Here is a 25,103-nt window from a genome sequence, read left to right on the forward strand (position 1 = left end):
ACACCTCATGAGCGGTTCTTTGGATTCCAGCGTCGCTCATCTCATGGGACATCACTCCCGTCATGGCTAACTACTCCTGGACCTGTATTACTCCGAAGATACGTTCGGACGTCTAAAAATGACCCTCTTGTAGATGAGGTCGAACTAACCGATGCCAACCCCACCTATGCAAACATACGATATTCTGACGGCCGAGAATCTACCGTATCATTACGGGATCTGGCTCCCTGCCCACCAGGACCTAGTGGGACATCGGGTGATGGCATTTCACCAGGAAACTCTTGGGACCTATCGGGTACCCCTCTCCAGGATCCTGATCGGACACCAACTAGCTTGGTGCCGGTAGAACCCCGTGCTCAAGGTTGCGACCCTCCCAGTACCGCGCATGAAAGTACTGATCCGCCACAGACCAGCTCTGCACCTCCCTCTGAACAGAGGCAGTCCGACTTTGAACCTATTGGGGCTCGTACTCGAAGCCATGATCTCCCCGACCCTTCACAGGGCAATCCAGGCCACACAGACTCTGACCAATGGCCAACCGCATGTAAGCGGACCAGCGACCCTCTACGACGGGAATCCAAACGGGTGCGACTCTTCCTTGTTCGGCGGCTGCGGACCAAAAGGTAGACCACAGCCTCCTAATCCTGCAGGAGGGAAGAATGTGATAAAAATGATAACATCCGGGAAGTTATGTCATCACTTCCTGTGAACTATGAACTATGAACTATGAACTGTGTACATACCTCACTTCCTGTAAATGTCACTTCCTGTTGGACTGGTATAAATACTGGTCTGTTCAGTATTGTAAGAGGCTTCTACCAGAGGCATGGTAAAGACCTCTCTTGTATATAGTGTGTTTATAAGTTACTTAAAGCTTACTTTAAAGTTACTTGATGGTAAGTCTCCTTTTTCTTACATCATCGCCCAATCCCAACCCACCCGTTTTTGGGGGTTAAGGTTCAGCCCTGCGTGTCTCAGTGAGGATTCTTCAATCTGATTGGTTGAAGAGCCTCGCTGTTGCTGACAAATGCCATGGATCCCCTGTAGAGGGCGCCGCGCTGGATCAGACACCTGATGACAGCAAGTCACTGCTCAAAAGCCTGGAAAACCCTGGGCAACTGTCAGTGTAGTGAATGGCAAGCGCCGTTCCTTCGCCGCTGACTGCAAAATCCGGGCCTTTATTTATCCCTCAAATAACATCACTAAAACAGATTATCTGGTCATTCTCACATTGCTATTTCTGGGGCCTTGCTGTGTGCAAATTGGCTGCCACATTTTCTACATTACAAAAGTGATTACACTTCAAAAGTACTTAATTGGCTGTAAAGTGCTTTGAAACATCCTGAGGTTGTGAAAGGTGCTATCGCAATACAAGTCTTTTTTTTTCTTTTTTAACATGTTTACTTCAATTATGTGGAGAGTCTGGGGAAGCTGGCTTGTTCTCCTTAGAGCAGAGAAGTTTAAGAAGACATTTAATAGAGGTGTTCAAAATTATGAGGGGTTTTGATAGAGTAGATAAGGAGAAAATGTTTCCACTGGCGGGAGAGTCGGCAACCAGAGGAGATCGATACAAGATAAGAATATGAGGGGGGTGGATGCGAGGTGACTTTTTTTACACAACGAGTTGTTATGATTTGGAATGCACAGATTCAGTCATAACTTTCAAAAGGGAATTGGATATATACTTGAAAAGAAAACATTTCCAGGGCTGTGGGGAAATAACAGAGGGAGTGGGACTAATTGGATAGTTCATTTAAAGAGCTGGCACAGGCACGATGGGCCGAATGGCCTCCATCTCTGCTGTATGATTCTCTGATCTGCCACTAGCCACATGTGGCTGATTCGGATTCCAGATACGGCTAATTACATTTCTAAGTGGTAAATTAAAATTGAGTAATAGACGTCGTGGTTGGGCATGTGATGTCAGTTCTCGTATTCGCACGATGTAGGCATGTGAACTTTAACCTGTTTGTGTGTTTGTTTGTATTTTGATCATTGTGAGTGCTTTACTTGGTTACTGAATGGTGGTAGACGTTTGTAACGTAAATATACATGTGAAGTACATTTACTTGAGTGACGAGAATGAGGAACTCGCTACCACATAAAGTGGTTGAGGTGAATAGCATAGACGCATTTAAACGGATGCTGGATAAGTTTAACGTCGGTGGTGGGGAAGCTTTTAGAAACTGTAATCCGGAAGAAAATTAACAGCCACTTGGACAAGCATGGACTGATAAAGGAGAGCCAGATTTGTTAAGGGCAAATCTTGTTTGACTAACTTGATTTGAGTTTTTTGTTGAGGTAACAGAGAGGGTGGATGAGGGCAGTGTACTAGATGTTGTGTATATGGACTTTCAAAAGGTGTTTGATAAAGTACCACATATTAGGCTTGTTAGCAAAATTGAAGCCCATGGGATAAAAGGGGTAGTAGCAGCATGGATACAAAATTGGCTAAGGGTTAGAAAGCAAAGAGTTGTGGTGAACGGATGTTTTTCAGACTGCAGGGAGGTATAGAGTGGCGTTCCCCAAGGTTCAGTACGAGGACCACTGCTGTTTTGGTATACATTAATGACCTGGACTTGGGGGTACAGGGCACAATTTCAAAATTTGCAGATGGCATGAAACTTGGAAGTGTAGTAAACAGTAAGGAAGATAGTAATAGACTTCAAGAGGACATAGGCAGGCTAGTGGAATGGGTGGAAACATGGCAGATGAAATTCAACCCAGAAATTCAACTCCTGCTCCTATTTCTTATGTTCTTAAAAGTGTGAGGTGCTACATTTTGGTAGGTATTATGTCCGTGTATAATTGAGACACGGACTGCAGGAGTTGATTATAACAAGTCTTTACTGAATGGAGACAACCTGGAAACTGAAACTACAGAAGCCTGCTAGGGCCTTTTATACAGGGGTGGTCACTGCCGGTACTGCAGTCTGAGACCAGTTATTCCCCAGTTATTCCCTTAAAGGTACATACACAACAATTCCTCCCCTTTTAGATAAACAGTGCATAACATTCATTTAACAACTAAATAATAACCAATTACAATTACGGTTGCTAGATACATTGGTTGAAGTTAAGCAATTATAAGTTCAGTCTTTGAGGAGGCTTCCTGATTCTGTCTGGATAACGCCTCTTTGGGATATCAGGCTCTTCTGGCAAGGTTGAGTCGGGATCAATGTCGTTGTTTGGTTCGTCTGCTTCCAATATCACCGATTCTGCGGTAGATGCAATTGGTACTTCGGTTTCATCGCCAGGTGTATCAGATCGTGGTGTGGAGTTGACGTTTTCCAGTGACTCTAGAATCTGGTCAGCATGGCATCTTACAATGCTCTCTCCAACGTCCACGGTACACATTAGAGGTCCTTGCCGTGTACAGATCGTTCCTGGCTGCCATTTCTCTGTGCGGTAGTCCCGGGCCAAAACTGGTTGACCTATCTTAAAACTCCTGGTCGGCCTTTCATTCATATTCTGAAACTGCCTGTTCTCCACATCTCTTCTGACGTTTGGCTTAACCAAATCCAAGCGGCATCGTAGTCTTCGATTGAAGAACATCATGGCTGGAGTTTGGTTGGTAACCGCATGTGTCGCATTCTGGTAGGCAAACAAGAAGTTATCCACCTTGTGTTGTAGGGGTATATCTTCATTACACATTGCCTTGATAGCCTTCTTGAATGTTTGAACGAACCTCTCAGCCAATCCATTAGTGGCTGGATGATATGGGGTGGATGTGTAATGCTTAACACCATTGTTCTTTAAGAACCTCCGGAACTCTTCAGACACAAACTGTGGTCCATTGTCAGAGCAAATCTGTTCAGGCAGCCCATTCCTGGCGAATATGGTTCGTAAGACTGTGATAGTTTTTTCTGTGGTGGTTGAGGACATTTTTATTACCTCTGGCCACTTTGAATGTGCATCCACCGCAATTAAAAACATCGAGTCCATAAAGGGACCAGCAAAATCAATGTGCACCCTTTGCCATGGAGATGAGGGCCACTCCCATGGATGTAGAGGGGCTTGTGGTGGGGCGTTTTGGACCTTCTGACATCCAGTATAGCTCTTGGTCATCTCTTCGATTTCTCTATCGATTCCCGGCCACCACACAAACGCTCTGGCTAAGTTCTTCATTTTTACCCCTCCCAGATGACCCTCATGAAGCTCATTGAGCACTCTATCCTTCAATTTGGGTGGAATTACTACTCTGGATCCACACATCAAGGTTCCTCTGCACACTGACAGCTGTTCTCTTCTCGGCGAGAATGCTGGCAGCAGTGGTTCGCCATGTGCTGGCCATCCCTTCACCGTTAAATCATAGACCCAGGAGAGTGTCGGGTCATTTCGTGTTTCCTTTTCTATGTTTGCATTCGTCACAGGGAGACATTCGACTATAGTCGAGTGGAATAACTCCACTGGATCCACTGCCAGTTCCTCTTCCACCGTCGGCAACGGTAGGCGCGACAATCCATCAGCATTCCCATGCTGTTTAGTTCCTTTGTACTCGATGTCATATTGGTGTGCCCCTAGGAACAGGGACCACCTCTGTAGCCGTTGTGCCGTCATTATCGGTACGCCCTCCTGAGGGTTGAAAATGGAGACGAGAGGTTGATGATCAGTTAGTAGAGTAAATTTCTGACCGTGCAGGTAGTGATTGAACTTCTTCACCCCCCACACCAGGCTGAGGGCCTCTCTGTCAATCTGGGCGTAGTTACGCTCGGCTGAAGTTAACGAGCGTGACGCAAAAGCTATCGGCCTCTCTGAACCATCAAGGAATTTATGTGACAGTACCACCCCAATGCCGTAGGGAGACGCATCACACGCCAGTCTTATCGGTAGTGATGGGTTGTAGTGAGCCAATACTTCTCTTGAAGTGATTAGGTCCTTACTCTTCTGAAAGGCCCGCTTACATTCATCGCTCCATTTCCATGCTACTCCCGTTCGTAGTAGGGCGTTCAGTGGATGCAGAATTGTGGACAAATTCGGCAAAAACTTATGGTAGTAATTCACCAATCCGAGGAATGACCTCAGTTGCGACACATTTTCAGGCGCTGGAGCCTTAACTACTGCTTCAATTTTGTCAGGGGACTTATGCAGCCCCTCTTCATCAATCACGTGGCCACAATACGATATCAGTTTCTTAAAAAACTCGCACTTGGGGCGATTGGCTCGTAGCCCATGTTCACGTAGTCTAGTGAGCACCTGCTCTAGGTTGGCAAGGTGTTCACTGTCATCTTCACCTGTCACTAGGATGTCGTCCAAGTAACACTGAGTCCCCGGAATCCCTTGCAGGACTTGTTCCATCGCTCTTTGCCATATCGCCGGAGCTGATGCTACTCCGAATACCAGTCGATGATACTGGTAAAGACCTTTGTGAGTGTTTATCGTGAGATACTTCCTAGAGGATTCTTCAACCTCCATCTGCAAATATGCTTGTGCTAGGTCAATTTTTGTAAAACGCTTCCCTCCAGATAGTGAGGCGAAGATATCGTCTATCCTTGGAAGAGGATATTGTACTGTGTGAAGGACTGGGTTCACCGTCACCTTGAAGTCCCCACAGATGCGAACCTTCCTTGGCTCCTCAGACTTATTGTTTAACGTTTTCTCCATGACAGGAACGATGGGTGTCGCCCACTCGCTCCAGTCTACCTTAGATAACATGCCTGCATTCTCCAGATTCTCCAGCTCTGCCTCGACGGCTGGGCGAATTGCATATGGTACCGGTCTTGCTTTGAAAAACTTGGGAATTGCATTCTCCTCTATTTTTATTGAGGCGGTTACGCCTTTAAGAGTGCCCAGTTCTTGTTGAAATACCTCTTTGGCGTCAGCTAAGATTGTTGACAATCGTCCAGGAGTGACGTCGTCATCCTTTTTACTAGCCACCGTCAGTGCCTGAATGGAGTGCCAGTCTAAACTTATCTCTCTGATCCATTCACGTCCCAATAACGGTGGTCCACCATCTTGCAGAATGTAGAGATACAATTTCCGTATTTTCTTGCCGTTGTATTCGACAGGCACCCTTATTTTTCCTCTGGGGTATACTTTTTGCCCCGTATACGTCCTCAAGACGATGGATGTCTCTCTCAAGGGTATGTGTGAGAATAGCCGCTCGTAGTCTCATCGATTCATGACGGTTAGAGCTGATCCTGTATCCAATTCCATTTTGACTTGGGACCCTGCTATCGTGAGGGTGACCCAAATGGTTCGGTGATCCTCTTTTGCAATTACGTTGTGAAGTTTGAGACAGCTTAGTCTCTTGTTCCCGGATTCACTATCGCTCATCTGGTCTTCGGAACTACTGTCCGTCATCTTTTGTACTTTCTTGTACGGTTCCTTAGTAGCCTTTTTGTTGTCGTTGGTCTTCTTCCCAGACCTGCAAACTCGTGCAATGTGTCCCATCTTTCCGCATTGCCTGCATATTTTGTCCTTGGACCAGCAGTCCTTCTGGTCATGGTTTGTTCTGCCGCAGCGATAACATTTTGCAAATCCCCGTGTCATTTCGTGGGTGCCGTATTCCTGTGGCTTTTGTTGTATTTCCGCAGCTCCCCTTGATGCTGCTTCGTACGATACTGCCACGCTGAAAGCCTTATCTAGCGTCAGCTCTTTCTCTGAGAATAACCTTTTCTGGGTTCCTTCACTCAGGAGTCCACAGACAAATTTGTCCCGTAAGGTATCTGCCAGTCCTGCTCCGAACTGGCAGTGCTTTGATAGCTTGCGTAGTTCCGTAAGGTAATCAGCATTGCTCTCATTTTTATGCTGATTTCTCCTGTGGAATTTAAATCTTTCTATCAGCAGCGGTGTAGGATTTAGGTGTTCCTGTAGGATAGCAACAATTTCGTTAAAACTCTTCGCCTTCGGTTTGGCTGGAGTAATCAGGTCCCGCAATAGGCCGTACGTTCTTGCGCCCATTAAATTTAGCAATACCGATGCCTTTCTCTCATCGGCTATTTCGTTTGCCTCGCAATATACCTCGACTCTTTCCACATACGCGGTCCAGTCTTCTATTGCATTATCGAAGGCAGTGATATCGCCAGTCTTTGGCATCTTGAAAATCTAAGATGGCGCCTCCCGCGCTTTGCCTTTGTCCCCGATGGATCAAAATGGCGCCTCCCGCGCTTTTCCTTCTTCCCCGCCGAGTTAAGATGGCGCCTCCCGCGCTTTCCCGCCGCTGCCGCTGCTGCCAACGCCGCTCTCCGCGGTATTTTTATTTTTCTATCGCGCGTCAATATTTGCTCCGTTAATTGAAGAACCGTTCCCGTCGTGGAGCGGACCCTCTGGGACACTTCCCTCCCTCTTCTTAGGTCCGAACGCTGCCCGGCTTCGAAGCACCGGCCGCGCCCTGTGTGCTCCACCCTCTCTCTCTCTCTTTGCTTCCCGACTCGCTGCCCGGCCCCGTTGCAGAGCCACCCGATCGAGCTCTAGCCCGCCGCAGCCCAGGAAGGATCAGTGCACTACCTGCCACCAGCCCGATTAGCTGGGAAACCACAGACTGGAGAACAAAGCCTGGCTCTCGACAGTCTCTCCTGCACTTTTCAATTCGATGATTTGGAGGGTGGTTGCCCACGGGCGACGCCCGTTTCTCGAGTTTCTTTGGATTATTTTTTTTTTTTTCTTTCTTCTGGCTTCGACCTTCAATAACGTCGTCTGAGGCGCTGCCGAGTTGCAGGTAAGTTCTTTTCTTACTCGTCGCCAGTATTATGTCCGTGTATAATTGAGACATGGACTGCAGGAGTTGATTATAACAAGTCTTTACTGAATGGAGACAACCTGGAAACTGAAACTACAGAAGCCTGCTGGGGCCTTTTATACAGGGGTGGTCACTGCCGGTACTGCAGTCTGAGACCAGTTATTCCCTTAAAGGTACACACACAACAGTAGGAAGAATGAAGAGAGAGAATACAAGCTAAATCGTATAATTTTAAAGGAGTTGCAAGAACAGAGAGACCTGGGGGTATTTGTGCACAAATCTTTGAAGGTGGCAGAACAGATTAACAAAGCGGTTAATAAAGCATATGGGATCCTTGGCTTTATAAATTGGGGCATAGAGTACAAAAGCCAGGAAGTTATGCTAAACCTTTATAAAGCACTGGTTCGGCCCCAGCTGGAGTATTGTGTCCAGTTCTGGGCACCACACTTTAAGAAGGACGTGAAGGCTTTGGAGAGGGTACAGGAGAGATTTACTAGGATAGTTCCAGGGATGAGAGATTACAGTTATGTGGATAGACTAAGAGAAGCTGGAGTTGTTGTTCTTAGAGCAGAGAAGGCTAAGAGGAGATTTAATGGAGATGTTTAAAATCATGAAGTTTAGGTAGAGTAAATAAAGAGAAAGAAACTGTTTTGAATGGCTGAAGGGTCGATAACTAGAGGGCACAGATTTAAGGTGATTGGCAAAAGAACCAGAGGCGACATGAGGAAAAAACTTTTTTACGCAACAAATGGTTAGGATTTGGAACGCACTGCCTGATGGGGTGGTGGATACAGATTCAAAAGTAGCCTTCAAAAGGTATTTGGATAAATACTTGAAGGAGAAAAAATTGCAGGAATATGGGGAAAGAGCGGAGGAGTGGGACTAACTGGATTGCTCTTCGAAAGAGCTGGCACAGACTCAATGGGTCGAATGGCCTCCTTCTATGATTCTATGAGGGAGAAAGGAATCGAAGGATATGCTGATAGGGTTAGATGAAGTAGGGTGGGAGGAGGCTCGTGTTGGAACATAGATCAGTTGGGCCGAATTTACCTGTATTGTGTGCAAGACATTTTCAATGGAATTTAATACATGTGGTAAAAATGGTGTCGCCGTAGCCACATCAGTGGCAAGTCAGCGATTTATTGGCCAACTGTGTGCTAAATGATTGGCTCATCAAATTGGAGGCATATCCCAGAATCGACTTCAAGCACTCCTAGGTGAGGTATGATAAAGGGCAGGGTTAAGCACTCTAGACAGCCTCATCAAGAGCCTTGCGGTCAGGTATAGCACAGGTGAGGCGCAGGGTAAAACATCCTCCACTCGTCCTTACTACAGAAGTGTAACATTTTCATTTCCTACTGCAGCCAAGCTAAGGCCACCAATTAGCAGAAGACTGTGGACAGTTTGCGTTGTCAACTCAGAGTTACAAAAACGTGTATGGAATCTGCCCCAATCCATTTCACCATGAACCAAACACAGGATCCTTTCAGCCTGCTAGTCTGGGCTGGCATCGAAACCGGAGGAGAAATGACCATCTGCTAAACCGCTGCAGGATGCAGGCTACCTCTTCCATCAAAACCCATTCTTCCAGTACCCTAACCCCTAACTCCCCCATCAAAGCCCACCCCACAATAACTCTCCCACCAAAGTGCATCCCTCTCCCACCTTGACTCTCCCATCAAAGCACATCCCTCTCCCACCCTAACTCTCCCACCAAATCCCAACCCTTCCACCAAATCCCAACCCTCTCCCACCCTGACGCTCCCATCAAAGCCCATCCCTCTCCCACCCTAAGGCCTGAATTTTCTTTACCTTGGTGGGTCCAGTGCAGCCAGTGGCCATGTCTGGTCCTGACCCCACTGCTGACTCCATCCTGCTGTTGTAAATGAACTTGCCTTAATGGGGCCTATTAAGTCTGCTCAGCGCATTACCTGGCTCAATGAGATGGAGCGGGTCTGGTGACATCATTCATGACGTGTTTTCAGCTGGGATCTTTAAAGGGACCATGGCCACATTACATTTGAAGTTTCATTTAACATAGTGCTGTCAGTGCACTACAGCATTGGAGTGCTGCAAACAATGACTGCACAGAGGCAGAGGGCTGCACCCAGGTTCTCCGATGACTCCCTCCATATGCTTATGGAGGGAGTCAGAGCATGCAGGGCGGTCCTCTTCCCTTCGAATGGGTGGAAGAGACCTCCCCAGGAGACCAAGACAGCCTGGTTGCAGATTGCAGAGGAGATTACAAGCAGGGAATGTGGTCAGGAGGACCTGGGTGCAGTGCTGCAAACATTTCAATGATCTCATTAAATCAGGAAACATTAGTATAAAGCCGCACTCATCTGCATCCTGCTGTGCCTCTCATCACATCCCCATCACTCTGCCTTCCCTACCCTACTCCTGCACATCCTTACTCAGACCAAAATACCTTGCACCTCCATCCATCCCACTCTCTCTATCTACATTATCACATCCCCATCTCACTATCCACCCCTCACACTCACCTTCATCCTAGTCCAATCATACCAACTAACAACACACAAGGGTAGCCACTTGGGTGTTTTATCCAATGTTCATGTGAAGTTTCTGTTAATGTGCTGTCAAACATAATTTTTTTAATTTTCAACACTTTCTGGTCTTGGACAGATTTGTGTGCACCTTTGGAAGTGGCATGATGAGTTGCAGTGAATGGTGAGACATAACGGTACCCCCCGCAATGGTGATGAGTGTGAAAGGAATGGCTTGGGCATTATAGGGATGCTTTATGATGTTGGTGTGGGGTGGTGCCAACCTGGCGCATCATGTGGCAGCCAGGGTGTACAGCGTCAAGTGAAGTAAATCTGGCCACGAGGAGGCCATCCTTGGCCTCCCGGGCAGCAATGTGCTCGGGTGATGAAGCCCTGTGTCCTGTGCAGCATCAGGTGATTGCGGAGAAGGTTGGTGTTGTTGTTGTTGGTGCTGCTGGTGTGCCTGATGCTGCTGGTGTTGAGGCTGATCGTGGTCGGATTCTGAGGACCAAGGTGAGAGAGTATAAATGGCACCCATGTTGACGGAATAGATGGCAGGTGCAGTACCGACCCACTATCAAAAATAACAACCTTCCCACCCGACCTGCTACCGATCGCGCCCGCTACCACCCCGGAATAACTAACTCTCCAAACAAAGTTTAAACATCTCCCACCCTAACGGTTCCATTATAGAATCCAGCTGCATTTTGAATGTGTCTGATGTTATTGCCTCCACTACTATACACAGCAGCTTATTACAAACATTGATCACTTTACTATTTGATGTTCTTCAGTTAACCCCACTGACCTGGGTTCGTTTGAAATAATATTCTGGTTCTACTTTGTCTGTACCATGTAATATTTTATATGCCTCAGGGAGATCCCATCGTAACCACCTTCCTTCTAGGCTGGAGAGCTTGAGCTTGTCCAATCGTTCTGCACTAACAACACTAGTGCAGCATATACCATGCTTCTATTTAACTAATTCAAATTGCCCTTATTTTAATCTCTCAAATCCAGTATGGAAGACTGCGGGCGATGACTACTGCATTGGGGCAGAGCCTTGCACAGAACATAGGCATACAGTGGGAATCTGAATCTAAAAGAAGAAGTAAGTACTGTTAATATTGTCCAGGTATGTGCTGCTAAAATGAGGTGTGAATAGCATTGTAATCACACCAGAAGACCTACAGTGAGGGAGGGATCTTTTGCCCCGATTACTGGGAATCAGATCCATAACCTTGGGTGTAAGCACGTGTAATGTAGTTTGTGCACCAATTTATTTCAGCGTCTTCTGAGCAGTGACATGGAGATCCAGTAGAGTAATTTGGACCTTGTTCCTTCTCATGCTGGTCATACCATTTATTTTTTGCCACTGATCACATACATAAGAAACACATGTGTGTACAATGGTTGGTGTCTGCACTCAAATCCCAAGATAGCAGGCTGCTGTGGGGGAGGCGGGTGGAGAGGCAGCAGATCAACTTCACATTGTTAGTGACACCTTTGTCCATAGCATGAAATTTAAAATCCTCATCCTCGTGTTCAAATCCCTCCATGACCTCGCCCCTCCCTATCTCTAACTGCTCCCAGCCCTACAAACCTCCGAGATCTCTGCACTCCTCCAGTTGTGCTCTTGTACATTCCCTATTTTCATTGCTCCACCATTGGCGGCTGTGCCTTCAGCTTTCTAGACCCTAAGCTCTGAAAATCCCTCCGTCTCTCCACCTCTCTCTCCTCCTTCAAGACGCTCCTTAAAACCTACCTCTTTGACCAAGCTTTTGGTCACCTGTCCTAATATCTCTTTATGTGGCTCGGTGTCAAATTTTGTTTGCTAACGCTCCTGTGAAGCACCTTGGGACGTTTTACTATGTTAAATGTGCTGTATAAATGCAAGTTTTTGTTGCTGAAATGACCATTTGGGCCAATTCAGAGAGTCAGTAACCACCTGTCCCTTAAACTCAAATGATGGAGGGATGCTTTGCACGCGGTTTATGCACTTTTTCTGACAGGCGCGTCCACAGAGAGACACAAGTGTTGCATGAATGCTGACACTTTCCCTCGAGCTTGTTCCGCCATTCAGTTCGATCATGGCTGATCTGTATCTTAACTCCATTTACCTGCCTTGGTTCCGTACCCTTTAAAACCCTCACCTAACAGAAATCTATCAATCTCAGTTTTGAAATTTTCAATTGACCCCCAGCCTCAACAATTTTTTGGGGAGAGAGTTCCAGATTTCCACTACCCTTTGTGTGAAGAAGTGCTTCCAGACATCACCCCTGAATGGTCTAGCTCTCATTTTAAAGTTATGCCCCCTTGTTCTGGACTTCCCCACCAGAGGAAATAGTTTCTCTCTATCTACCTTATCAATTCCTTTAATCGCAACACATTATAGTATGTGCTCAGTTTGTACTCAGAAGACACCTTATTGTACTTTGATGGTACCTAATTAAAACCAAGAATGTTCATTCAATTGATGATAGGAACAGGAGCAGGCCTGTTCCTTAAGGCTACAAAGCCTTAGCCTAGCTGCAATTCGGAATTAACAGTGTGTGCGTATGTGGGATTGTTTTTAACTGTGGTGCTATCTCGGGGAGCTCCATTCTTCCCTGCCCTGGCCAAATCAAAATGTCGAACCCAGTTCGCGCCTGCATACACCTCTTGCCATGCGATGCGCTGAAAGGTTGGGATTAGGTTCGGGGCGGGAGTATGGTTTTCTGGTTGGGGTGGGGGGTGGGGGCGCTCCTTGCTTCTTTTCCCAGTGACACTCCTTAATGTCAAGACTCCCCAACTAAAATGGGATGACTGTGAGCCACACTCCTTTCGGCCACACGGCAATAAACTAAAAAGTGAGCCTCGAGCCTGACGATGTACTTTCTTTTTTTTTCCAGAGGAATGCGAGTGTCCAGGTTCGTGGGCGGGATGCATCATGGAAGACACAGGGTATGATTACATAGAATTACATAGAATGTACGGCACAGAAACAGGCCATTCGGCCCAACTGGTCCATGCCGGTGTTTATGCTCCACACGAGTCTCCTCCCACCCCTCTTCATCTCACCCTATCAGCATATCCTTCTATTCCTTTCTCCCTCATGCGTTTACCTAGCTTCCCCTTAAATGCATCTATGCTATTCGCCTCAACTACTCCATGTGGTAGCGAGTTCCATATTCTAACCATTTTCAGGGTAAAAAAGTTTCTCCTGAATTCCCTACTGGATTTATTAGCGAGTGTCTTATATTTATGGCCCCTAGTTTTGTTCTCCCCCACAAGTAGAAACATCTTCTCTACGTCTAACCTATCAAACCCTTCATAATCTTAAAGACCTCGATCAGGTCACCACTCACCTTGTTCCATCTTTCCTGATAGCTCTAACCTGGGATCATCCTTGTAAATCTTCTTTACACCTTCTCCAGAGCCTCTATATCCTATTTGTAATATGGAGACCAGAAATGTGGACAGTGCTCTAAGTGTGGTCTAACCAGCTTCTCAATAGTTTCTGTCACAATTGCACAGTGGGCAGCACAGTAAGAGTAATATTAAATGAATCTGTAGCCATGCCTTATGATATGGGCACACTTCAGACACCTTTCCTAATGCCCAATGCAAACGGTAATGCTTCCAGAGGCAATCCTGCAAAACCGATGAACTAAAACTTGAACCTACACACAAAGTAACGTGGTATAGCAGGCCGCAATGAACACTGAGGTAAGCACTGGAAATGACACGTCTCATCGCCATAAGCCCTGCGCTCGCTAACTGATTGACAAGTACAGTCGATGGGCTGAACGGCCTCCTCCTGTGCTGTACCATTCTATGATTGTCGTGTGTGGACTACTCAAGTATGTTTGCAGTTGATAAATAAAATGTAAGGATATGAAAATAAGCTAGTCCCCCCAATGGTCTAGTAGGAAAGGCACCACCAGGTGTAGTATTGAGCCAAGCAGAACAAAACAGTTTGATCCCTTGACCATGTTAAATTGGCCAAAGTGAATCCAGCCATTGCATTTGGGCCTCAAGCCTCTTGAGCAGAAGGGGGAATAAAAACCTGCCAGGGTTCCTGTTCCCGGTGACCTGTGCTGAAAAGTGCATGAGCATCGGGGTGGGGGGGGGTGGTGGTAGGACAGCGCCAGAGTTGGCTGCAATGTCCTCGATGCTTGACTAACTTGTCGACACTAGGCCCCCGATTTTAAAAGGGCGGGGTGGTGTTCGGGTACGGTACAAGTCCCAGAGCCAGGGGCGAACCTGGGAGTCGGGAAATGGAGGCCCGGACTACGAGCCCGTCACCCGGCCAAATTCGCTATCTGCCGGGTGGGCCAGAATTTGGTGGCAGGAGGCTGCAGCCATGGACCCGTGGGAACGATCTTTGGCAGTCAGTGGAAGGAGGGTTCTGGAGGTGATTGGGGGAGGGGGTGGGGTGAAGGGGGGATCTGGTGGTGCAGAGGGGATCAGGGAATGTGGGGCCTATCGATCTATGCTCACGTGTACGACAGGTGAGTTTCTGCAGGTTCCCATTGCCCATGGAACTGACTCCCAGTAAGACTCAGTTCCTTCAGGAGAGGGGGTGGGGGGGAGGCGGGGGGAACTGGCAAAAAGGGACAAAGAGAAATGAAAGCGACTTGTACTCACAGTCTTGGCCTTGTGCACCTTTGATTCGAGCCTGGGTTCAGATGAAAGAGTGAAACCGCTTGGCCACTTGTGCGGAGCACTGATGGCCCTTGAGAGGAACGAGGGCATCGATAGGTTAGCTCCACAGAGAAGAAATCTTTTTTTTTTTTAAAAAGAGCCTGGATTTTAAAATAGCCCGATGTGTCTCTGGAGCGCTTCAGAGGCGCACAGGTGCTGAGGGCTCTGAGCTTTGTTTCTGTGACAAACAGGAGTGTGCTCATTGGAATTGCAAAGTGCCGCACAAGGCCTTGATGAGCCTGTTTAATTGCTCAGACACTTGAACTGAATTTGTGAGGGGGCTATGAGTGCACCTTAACTACATTCTATAAAAAGAAAACAAACTCTGAGGGAGGAATGTTTTCATTACGCCTTAAAAGGTGCTCCACATGAACTCTTTTCATTGCTAATATATTTTATTTACACACAGATAACCAAAAACCTACAATGTTCTCCTTCCCTCCCTCCCCCAACCCCCTTCTGGTTTTCTCCAGAGAATAGAAACTTATGTTGGAGTAAGGTTCGCGAGTGCCAGCAGTCTTCTGATACCTGGCCCGTGTTTCTTTTCACGCGTGAGCCTGGATGTAGAGTGGTCGTCGGCTGTTCGACAAGGGGAGGCACCCAAGCTGAGCCTGATGCCATCTCCGCCTGACACTCGTGTACACTGCCGAGCAGAGGTTACTGAATAATGATTAGGAATAGGAACCCGTTTCGTACCCTCCTTTCATGCCCTTAAGACACTTTGATAGAATGTGCACAGCACAGAAACAGGCCATTCGGCGCTGCTGTTCTGTGCCAGTGTCTATGCTCCACACGAGCTTCCTCCCGCCCTACTTCATCTCACACTATCACCATACCCCTTCTATTCCTTTCTCCCTCATGTACTTATCTAGCTTCCCCTTATACTATTCACCTCAACTACTCCCTGTGGTAGCGAGTCTCACGTTCTCACCACTCTCTGGGTAAAGAGGTTTCTACTGAAGCTCCTTATTGAACCACTGAAGCTACTTATTGCATCCTCACCCCCACCCCCAGCCCTGTTGCTGACCTATCTGAAAGCAACAAGCTCAGCACAGACCTGAAACAGAATCTGGGATCCTTTTGTTTGGACCTTACCTGTTGAGAGATCGAGGAAGCATTGCTATATATCGTTATTCTTTATTTTTATTTTGACTGGGTCAGCTGCGACTCAGTGGTAGCACTATCACCTCTGAGTCGGAAAGTTGTAGGGCCCACACCAGGGCAGCCCACAGCCGTTCCATCACCAAGACTGCCTAATTCCACCTCCGTAGCATTGGCATTGCCCGTCTCCGCCCCTCCCTCAGGTCTTCTGCTGCTGAAACCCTCACCCATGCGTTTGTTACCTCTAGACCTGACTATTCCAACGCTCTCCTGGCCGGCCTCCCATCTTCCACCCTCCATAAACCTGAGCTCATCCAAAACTCTGCTGCCCCGTGTCCTAACTCACACCAAGTCCCGTTCACCCATCACCCCTTGCTCGCTGACCTACATTGGCTCCCGGTCTGGCAACGCTTCTATTTTAAAATTCTCTTCCTTGTTTTCAGATCATTCTACGGCATCGCCTCTCCATATCTCTGTAATCTCCTTCAGCCCTACAACTCTCCGAGATCTCTGCGCTCCTCCAATTCTGGCCTCTTGCACATCCCCGATTTCCTTCGCTCCACCATTGGTAGCCGTGCCGTCAACTGCCTAGGCCCCAAGCTCTGGATTTCCCTCCTTTGAACATCTCCGCTTCTTTACCCCTCTCTCCTCCTTTAAGACGCTCCTTAAAACCTACCTCTTTGACCAAGCTTTTGGTCACCTGCCCTAACATCTTATATGGCTCGGTGTCAATTTTTGTCTGATAACGCTCCTGTGAAGCGCTTTGGGATGTTTTGCTACAGCAAAGGTGCTATATAAATACAAGTTGTTGTTGTTGAGCACATAAAGCTAGGCTGACACTCTAGTAGCAGTATTGAGGGAGTGCTGCACTGTCGGAGGGGCCGTCTTTTGGGTGAGACGTTAAACTGCGGCCCCGTCTGCTCTCTCAGGTGGACGTAAAAGATTCCATGGCGCTATTTCGAAAAAGAGCAAGGGAGTTCTCCCCGGTGTCCTCGTCAATATTTATCCCTCAACCAAGATCACCAAAAACAGATTATCTGGTCATTATCACATTGCTGTTTGTGTGAGCTTGCTGTGCGCATATTGAGTACCGCTTTTCCTACATTACAACAGTGACTACATTTCAAAAAGTACTTCATTGGCTGTGAAGCACTTTGAGACGTTCTGCGGTCATGAAAGGTGCTGTATAAATACAAGTTTCTTTCCTTCCTTCCTTCCTTTCCTTTTCTCTTTCTATAATTGTTCTTAGGTTAACAACAGATTGCTGAATTCTTTTAGATTATTGACTATGAATAAGTTGGAAATCTATTCCTTTACGAATGCTGCAGAAATCACACAAAGCGCACACAAACAATGGCTTAAGCTTTTAAAAACTGGTGCTTTTCTCCTGAGGTGAGATACAGGTGTAATGCACAGAGATTTGCTCCACCTAAGACAGTGATCCCACTAACTTCACGACTATGATTCCACCTGACCCAAAAAAACACAAAATAAAAAGGACGGGAAGGTATTTGCTATCCTTTCTAGAAATACTGATCATGGGACAGACTAGTTTTACACTTAATTGGCTGTAAAGCGCTTTGGGACTTCCTGGTTGGTGGCGAAAGGTGCAATATAAATGCAAGCAACAGCTCTCTGCCTGTCCCGCGCAGCCCGGGACCAGCTTTTGCAGTGTGAAACTGTGAATGGGCCGCGCACCCAAAAAAAATGACAGAGAACATTGAATACAAGTTCTTTCTTTTATTTCTTTTACCATTTAGCTATCCCGTGTATTATTTAACAAGTAATGATCAAGTACACTCTGTTTAGCAGATTTATGCATGCTTTTCCAAGCTGCCATTGTCTTGCATCTCTACAATGATGCCCAGTATCTAAACTAAGTTAGGTTATATACGTCAAGTGAAATGTACAGTCTCAGTGTGGACTTCTGTCTAAATGTAACCGTCAATAATCCAAGTGGGCTTGGGAAGATTTGCTCTGTGCACCACATGGTAAATTTCAGGAGACTGGCGCCCCGGGGGCAGTGGTGGGGAGGCCTTGTACACAGCCAGTGTATATCGGAAAATTGAGCGTGCACTTCCTGACACGGGGTCACGGCATGACTGCATTCTCAGACACTGCGACAGCCCAGAGTCTCTCCGAATGTACATTCCACCTTACGTAAACTTGAGGTCATCCAAAACTCGGCTGTCCGTATCCGAACTCGCACCAAGTCCCGTTCGCCTATCACCCCTGTGCTCGCTGACCTACATTGGCTCCTGGTTAAGCAGCGCCTCGATTTCAAAATTCTCATCCTTGTTTTCAAATCCCTCCACAGCCTCACCCCTTCCTATCTCTGTAATCTCCTTCAGCCCCCCGCCCCGCCGAGATATCTGCGCTCCTCTAATTCTGCCCTCTTGAGCATCCCTGATTATAATCGCTCAACCATTGGTGGCCGTGCCTTCTGTTGCCGAGGCTTTAAGCTCTGGAATTCCCTGCCTAAACCTCTCCGCCTCGCTACCTCTCTTTCCTCCTTTAAGATGCTCCTTAAAACCTACCTCTTTGACCAAGTTTTTGGTCACCTGCCCTAATTTCTTCTTATGTGGCTCAGTGTCAAATTTTTTTGTCTTGCAATACTCCTGTGCAGCGCCTTGGGACGTTTTACTACGTTAAAGGTGCTATATAAATACAAGTTGTTGTTGTTGTGTACTCTTAGCGGTAAAAATTGGGGGGCGCTACCTTCGCGTAGCGCCCCGAAAAAGTTAGCACCCCCACAGCTGATTTTCCCAGGTAGCGCCCTGAGAGGGAGGAGGTAAGTATGCAGGTGCAGCAGGCGGTTAAGAAGGCAAATGGTATGTTGGCCTTCGTAGCGAGAGGGTTTTGAATACAGGAACAAGGATGTCTTGCTGCAGTTGTACAGGGCCTTGGTAAGACCACACCTTGAGTATTGTGTGCAGGTTTGGTCGCCTTATCTGAGGAAGGATGTTCTTGCCATGGAAGGAGTTCAGCGAAGATTCACCAGGCTGATACCTGGGATGGCAGGAATGACGTATGAGGAGAGATTGGGACGATTGGGCTTGTACTCGCTGGAGTTTAGAAGATTGAGAGGGGATCTCATTGAAACTTATAAAATTCTGACAGGACTGGACAGACTAGATGCAGGAAGGATGTTCCCGATGGCGGGGGAGTCCAGAACCAGGGGTCACAGTCTAAGGATAAGGGGTAGGCCATTTAGGACAGAAATGAGGAATTTCTCCACCCAGAGAGTGGTGAACCTGTGGAATTCTCTACCACAGAAGGCAGTTGAGGCCAATTCATTAAATATATTCAAGAAGGAGTTGGATATATTTCTTAAGGCTAAAGGGATCAAGGGGTATGGGGAGAAAGCAGGGACCGGGTACTGAAATTGGATCATCAGCCATGATCGCATTGAATGGTGGAGCAGGCTCGAGGGGCCGAATGGCCTACTCCTGCTCCTATCTTCTATGTTTCTATGCTACTGGAAGCGCCCCGTGTCCCTCTTGGGGCGCTGTGAGCCAAAACTGCGGTGCTACGTGCCGCAGCGCCATGCGGTACTGCAGGCCTTCCTCTCCTTATTAATGGGGAGGGGCCTGGCGCAGCGCATCCTGGCGCCCAGCTGGGCCACCAGGAATCGGGAGTGTCGGCAAACGAGAGCGCAGCCGGCTCCCCATGGTGGGGCTTCACGGGGGCCGGGGACAGCAATGGGGGCAGGTGCTGGCAGGCAGCCAGCAACAAAAATGGCCACCCGCCACCTCCCCTTTAACTAGCATTGCCCCGGCCGCAGGTAGGCCCCCCTGACCCCGTCGGACATAGCATCCGGCGATAAGTCGGGGGGGGGTGCCACCCAATATTAGAGCCAGGGCGATGCACACGGCGATGATGTCCTTGCCACGCGGCGCTAACGGTTAGCGCTGCCGCTAACCTCCCACTGAATTTTGCAGGAGGCATTAGCGGCACCGCGCCTAGGCGCTAGTTGATTTGCACCCCTTAGGGCACTAATGGGAGGCGCAAATCAACCAAATTTAGCCCCCTTAGTGTGTAAGGAAATTGTAAGCCTGTTCTTTATACATATAAAAATCCTCTACACTGAGGAAATCTTCTAATTATGATAACTAATTAAAAAAAATCACACACAGATGTACATTTACAATATGAAAAGAGTGCTGAATGCTGCGACATGTTAATATTTTGCCTTCGGGAGATTTTGGAAAGTATATCGACAAGCCCAGTGAGTGATGGTGGGCTACGTTTCTTTGGATTAATGTGGAGCTCATTCCTTGTACAGCAACTGCGCTCATTTGTATGATCAGTTCTTTTCACTTTGTCTAATAACAGACGTGTAGACTTTCAAGTAAGTGCACCGGTACAGTTTGCTGTTCACTTTTTGTGTAGTGACAAATAATTGAAATGAAAGAAGGCTAGAGGCACAACTATCCCTCCAGTTTGACTTTGAGAATGTCCCCCTGGGGTTCTGGTGGTTTTGTGTTACTTGGAGCTGAGTGTGGGATTGAAGTTAAGTTTTTGGGTTGGGCCTGATTTTTGGTTGGCTCCATTTTTAGATCGTTTGAGTTGGGTTTGTTTTTGTGTGGGGTGGACTGAGTTTTGTTTGATTGAATTGGGATTGGCTAAATTGGGTTGTGTTTTACTTTATTGAGTTGGGGTCGAGCTGGGATGGATTGAACTTTCGATCAGTTTACTTTGATTGGGTTGGGTTAGATTCGTCTTGACTTGTTTGAGTTCTCATCCCTACTGTTGCTATGGTCCATCTGCAGGTTCTACCACCCTCGCAAGTTTTCTAAGTGCAGTATTATGGAATACAAGGAGTTTCTACACAGAGGCGGAGGAGCTTGTCTCTTCAATAGACCAACAAAGGTAAGATTTTCTTATTCAGAAGGACCAAGTTCAGTCAGTTCCCACTAGCATTTTTTTTAACAGTCCTCGTGAATTATTTAAACTCAGCCACCCAGGTTCACTCAAGATGCGAGGACCAGACCAATACTTGGGAGACTTTCCTAATACCTTACTCACCAATCTGGACAGGAGACGAGAAAAGGGTCATTTGATAATTGACCCCTCTCAAGCCTCCAAGCTCCCTCCACCTCAATCTTTCTTTGTCACACTTTATTATTATTAGTATTATGGTCTGTACGCCTCTGAATTTTCATCTCTTGTTTCTTCTAAACTATAAATACTGGGACCAATTTTTGGGGGGGCACGTCAGAGGTACCTGCCCAGATCCGTGTGCCGAAAGTCGAAGCAGCAACCAGCTACTCCACCAGGAGGACCTCAAGGCCCTTCCTGGCCCCCAAGACAGAAGAGTCTGAAAAGAAATCTTCAGCTCCAATGGGAGCCAGTAATGATTAAATTAGGCCGACGGATCCGCTCCAGGAATCCATTACCTTACTTTTGGCAAGTTCCAGGGCCTCGGCTCTCAGCTGGCAAGTATTCCGCTGAGGCCTTTTAAGGGTGTAGAGGCAAAATTCAAATGGTTGCCCAGGAACTCCCCCAGACGTGCCCACAAGATGTGGGTGGAAGATCTACCCATGCCCCTCTCATCAATGGGAAATGGCAGATCAAAAAACATGAATGGAGTCCCGGTGGAACTGGATCGCATTCCATATTCCTAACAGTTGCTAGGTGATCTGCCCCAGTTCCACCCAGGGCCCAAATCAGAATTACAGGCCCAATGTCTCTGTTCTTGCCTCTAACCGGAGTGACAATCGCTCTCTCTATCTCTGTTCCTTTATAGCTGTTTGAGACCACAGAATGTGGAAATGGATATGTGGAATCTGGGGAAGAATGTGACTGTGGATTACGAATGGTAAGCGACATGAATCTTGTCATTCATGTGGAAATGACTTATGAAATAATACTGGGCGGCCTGCTGGTGGCGCTGTCCAGGGAGAGTATAAATACTCGGGCATGGGCCCAGCTTGCTCAGGACATTCTTTAACAGGAACTAGTGAAGGACACAACTAGATCTCCATGTTGAAAACCAGTTGATTAAAGCCTTGTTTAATACTCAGACCAAGTGCCTAGTAGTTTTCTTACATCAATTTAATCAACTGCAACCTGCTCCACGCTCTGAGTGATTTGGGAACAGCCAGCTACGATTCAAACTGTAGAAGGGAACTCGGACGTAGTAATCAATCCATCATGGAGAAACTACTCAGACCCGCCCGTCTTGACCTGGACCCAAATTCACTTACAGCTGCTAAGGTATGGAAACACTGGTACCTTCAGCAACTTCCTCGAGGAGTACGGTGTGAATGTTCCTAATAAGTTATGAATGCTTGCCAATTATGTATCCCCTCATGTGTTTGACTATATCGAAGACTGTGTAGACTATGACTCCGCTATCCAAACACTACAGCAACTATATGTTAAGGCCCCAAATGAAATTTTTGCTCGGCACCTACTGGCCACAACTCGACAACAACCCAAGGTATCACTTGAAGAATTCCTTCAAGAGCTTCGCAGGCTCAGCAAAGATTGTAACCTTAAAGCTGTCTCAGATGAGCAGTAACGGGAGGAATTAATTTTTGACTCTTATAAACGGAATTGCTTCTCCCCTCATACGCCAGCGTCTGTTGGAGAATAATACCCTTGGGTTACAAGCTGCCTATAACTAGGCATATTCTCTGGACTTAGCTCAAAAAAATTCTGATGCCTATTCTTTACCATATGCACGGACTGCTGCTACCACTTTTAGTGACTCCCCCGGTAAGCCTCAGGCGGAAGCCCTCACTGATGACAACCCTACCCTAGCGGCATCTTGGCAATCTAAAAAGAAGTGTTTCTTCTGTGGAGGTGCATTCCATTATAGGAAATTTTGTCCTGCTCGTAATGCAACCTGCAATCATTGCAGTAAGAAAGGCCACTTTTCTAAAGTATGTCGGTCAAGAGCCTCTACTAGAGTTGCAGCTGTTATCTATACAACTGCTCCTCCCCCAAGAGCCTCTACTAGTGTTGCAGCTGCTATCTATAAAACTGCTCCTCCCCCAAGAGCCACTACTAGTGTTACAGCTGTTTTCCCCCAATGCCTGCCCCATGCAGCCACGAGGGTTTCGGTAAATGGACACATTTTGAGTGCATTAATCGACTCATGTAGCTCTGACAGCTTCATCAGTGAGCAGGCTGTCAGTAAGTTAAAACTGCGTATTTACCCCTCGGACAGGGAAATTGCAATGGCTCTGACGACACTGACCACCAACTCTTCCGGTTTTTGTCTTGTTGACCTTATTCTCAATGGCCGCACTTATCTTTCCACCCAGCTCGAGGTGCTCAAAAACCTATGTAGTGATGTGCTCCTGGGACAAGATTTCCAGAAACAACACAAAAGATTCACTTTCGAGTTTGGAGGGTCAAAGCCGGAGCTTACTATTTCCAAAGTACTGTTTTATGCACTTTCGGCGGCTTTGCTTGACGAGCCCTCTTTGTTTGCCAATCTTTCCCCCTGATGTAAGCCCATAGTCACTAAATCACGACGTTTCAGCCAAGATGATCTATTCTTTATCGAGGCAGATATCTCTCGCCTTCTAGCTGACGGTATCATTGAGCCATGTTCATCGTCTTTGCACCGATTACTCACAAATTATTAACCAATATACTGACCTGGATGCCTACCCACTACCACGCGTCGATGACATGGTCAATAACCTTGCCAAATACAGGGTATTTTCAACTTTTGACTTAAAGAGCGCATACCATCAAGTACCGTTAAAGGACTCTGACAAAAAGTATACGGCCTTTGAGGCCAGTGGTCGGCTTTACCAGTTTTGTCGCCTTCCATTTGGGGCCACCAATGGGGTGGCATCTTTCAACGGGCAATGGACAGCCTAGTCAAACAGGAGAACTTAATGGACACTTTTCCATATCTGGATAATATCACCATTGCTGGGCATGACCAGAAGGAGCATGATGCCAACCTCCAGAAATTTTTTGACGTTCTCCGTCATCGCAACTTAACCTTAAATGAGTCCAAATCTGTGAAATCAGTACGATCAGTCAACATCCTGGGCTACTGGGTGGGCAATGGTGTTATCAAACCGGATCCAGAGCGACTTCGTCTGCTTCAGGAGCTCCCTCTCCCTATGAATCTCGGCTCTCTTCGTCGGGCACTCGGCATGTTCGCCTATTATGCGAAATGGATACCCCACTTCTCCGACAAGATCCAGCCCCTGCTTCACGCAAAGTCATTTCCGTTGGAGGCGATGGCTATTTCAGCTTTCGACCTCCTCAAGCAACAATTGGAAAAAGCCACGCTTCATTCCATCGATGAAAATCTCTCTTTCGTGGTCGAGTGCGATGCATCGGCGGTGGCGATCTCGGCTACCTTGAATCAAGGCGGTCGACCCGTTGCAGTTCTGTCCAGAACTTTGCAGGGTAGCGAGCTCCATTCTCCTCTTGTCGAGAAGGAGGCTACTGCTGTCATCGAAGCAGTACATAAATGGAGTCATTTTCTCGCTCACTGCCATTTCACGCTCATAACTGATCAGCGCTCTGTGGCCTTTATGCTGGATAAACAGAAACGCACTAAGGTCAAGCATAACAAAATACAGCTCTGGAGGATGGAATTGGCCGCCTTTGGCTACACCATACATTATCGACCCGGCAAAGAGAATGTGGCACCGGATACCCTCACGCGTGCATTCTGCTCTTCCATGTCAACTTCGACTCTTACGGATCTTCATAGTGACTTGTGCCATCCTGGCGTTACCCGTATGTTGCACTTTGTGCGATCTAAAAATCTCCCATTTTCTACGGAAGACATGAAAAGAACATGCTCCACTTGTAGAATTTGCGCAGAATTAAAACCGCAATTCTTCCGTCCGTGGATGGCTCGCTCATACACGCTATGCAGCCTATGCAGTGACTCAGCATTGACTTTAACGGGCCATTGCCTTCCTCAACGCGAAACACCTACTTGCTTACTATGGTGGACGAATATTCATGCTTTCCCTTTGCTTTCCCCTGTCCCAATATGCTTACTTCCACAGTGATCAAATGCCTCGATCAGGTCTTTTCCCTTTGCGGTATGGCCAATTTCATCCACTCTGATCGGGGTCCCTCCTTCATGTCAAGAGTACTCAGAAGTTATCTTTCCCAACGGGAAATCGCCACGAGTA

At 47.2% G+C, this 25,103-nt stretch overlaps 1 protein-coding gene across 3 annotated transcripts in view; it reads left to right on the forward strand.

Annotated features, from left to right (window-relative positions):
- The window catches only part of LOC147119998 (disintegrin and metalloproteinase domain-containing protein 23-like), a 576,022-nt gene that overhangs the window by 135,964 nt on the left and 414,955 nt on the right, over positions 1-25,103 (forward strand). For all 3 annotated transcript variants that reach the window (XM_085985478.1, XM_085985479.1, XM_085985480.1), the window contains exons 13-16: positions 11,209-11,299; positions 13,080-13,131; positions 20,748-20,847; positions 21,725-21,796. In XM_085985478.1, coding sequence (XP_085841604.1) covers positions 11,209-11,299; positions 13,080-13,131; positions 20,748-20,847; positions 21,725-21,796 — 315 coding nt within the window. The remainder of the gene's footprint in view (positions 1-11,208; positions 11,300-13,079; positions 13,132-20,747; positions 20,848-21,724; positions 21,797-25,103) is intronic.

The sequence above is a fragment of the Somniosus microcephalus genome, chromosome 4 (assembly GCF_052327205.1).
Source record: "Somniosus microcephalus isolate GS21.2 chromosome 4, FLI_Smic_1.0, whole genome shotgun sequence".
Lineage (NCBI taxonomy): Eukaryota > Metazoa > Chordata > Chondrichthyes > Squaliformes > Somniosidae > Somniosus > Somniosus microcephalus.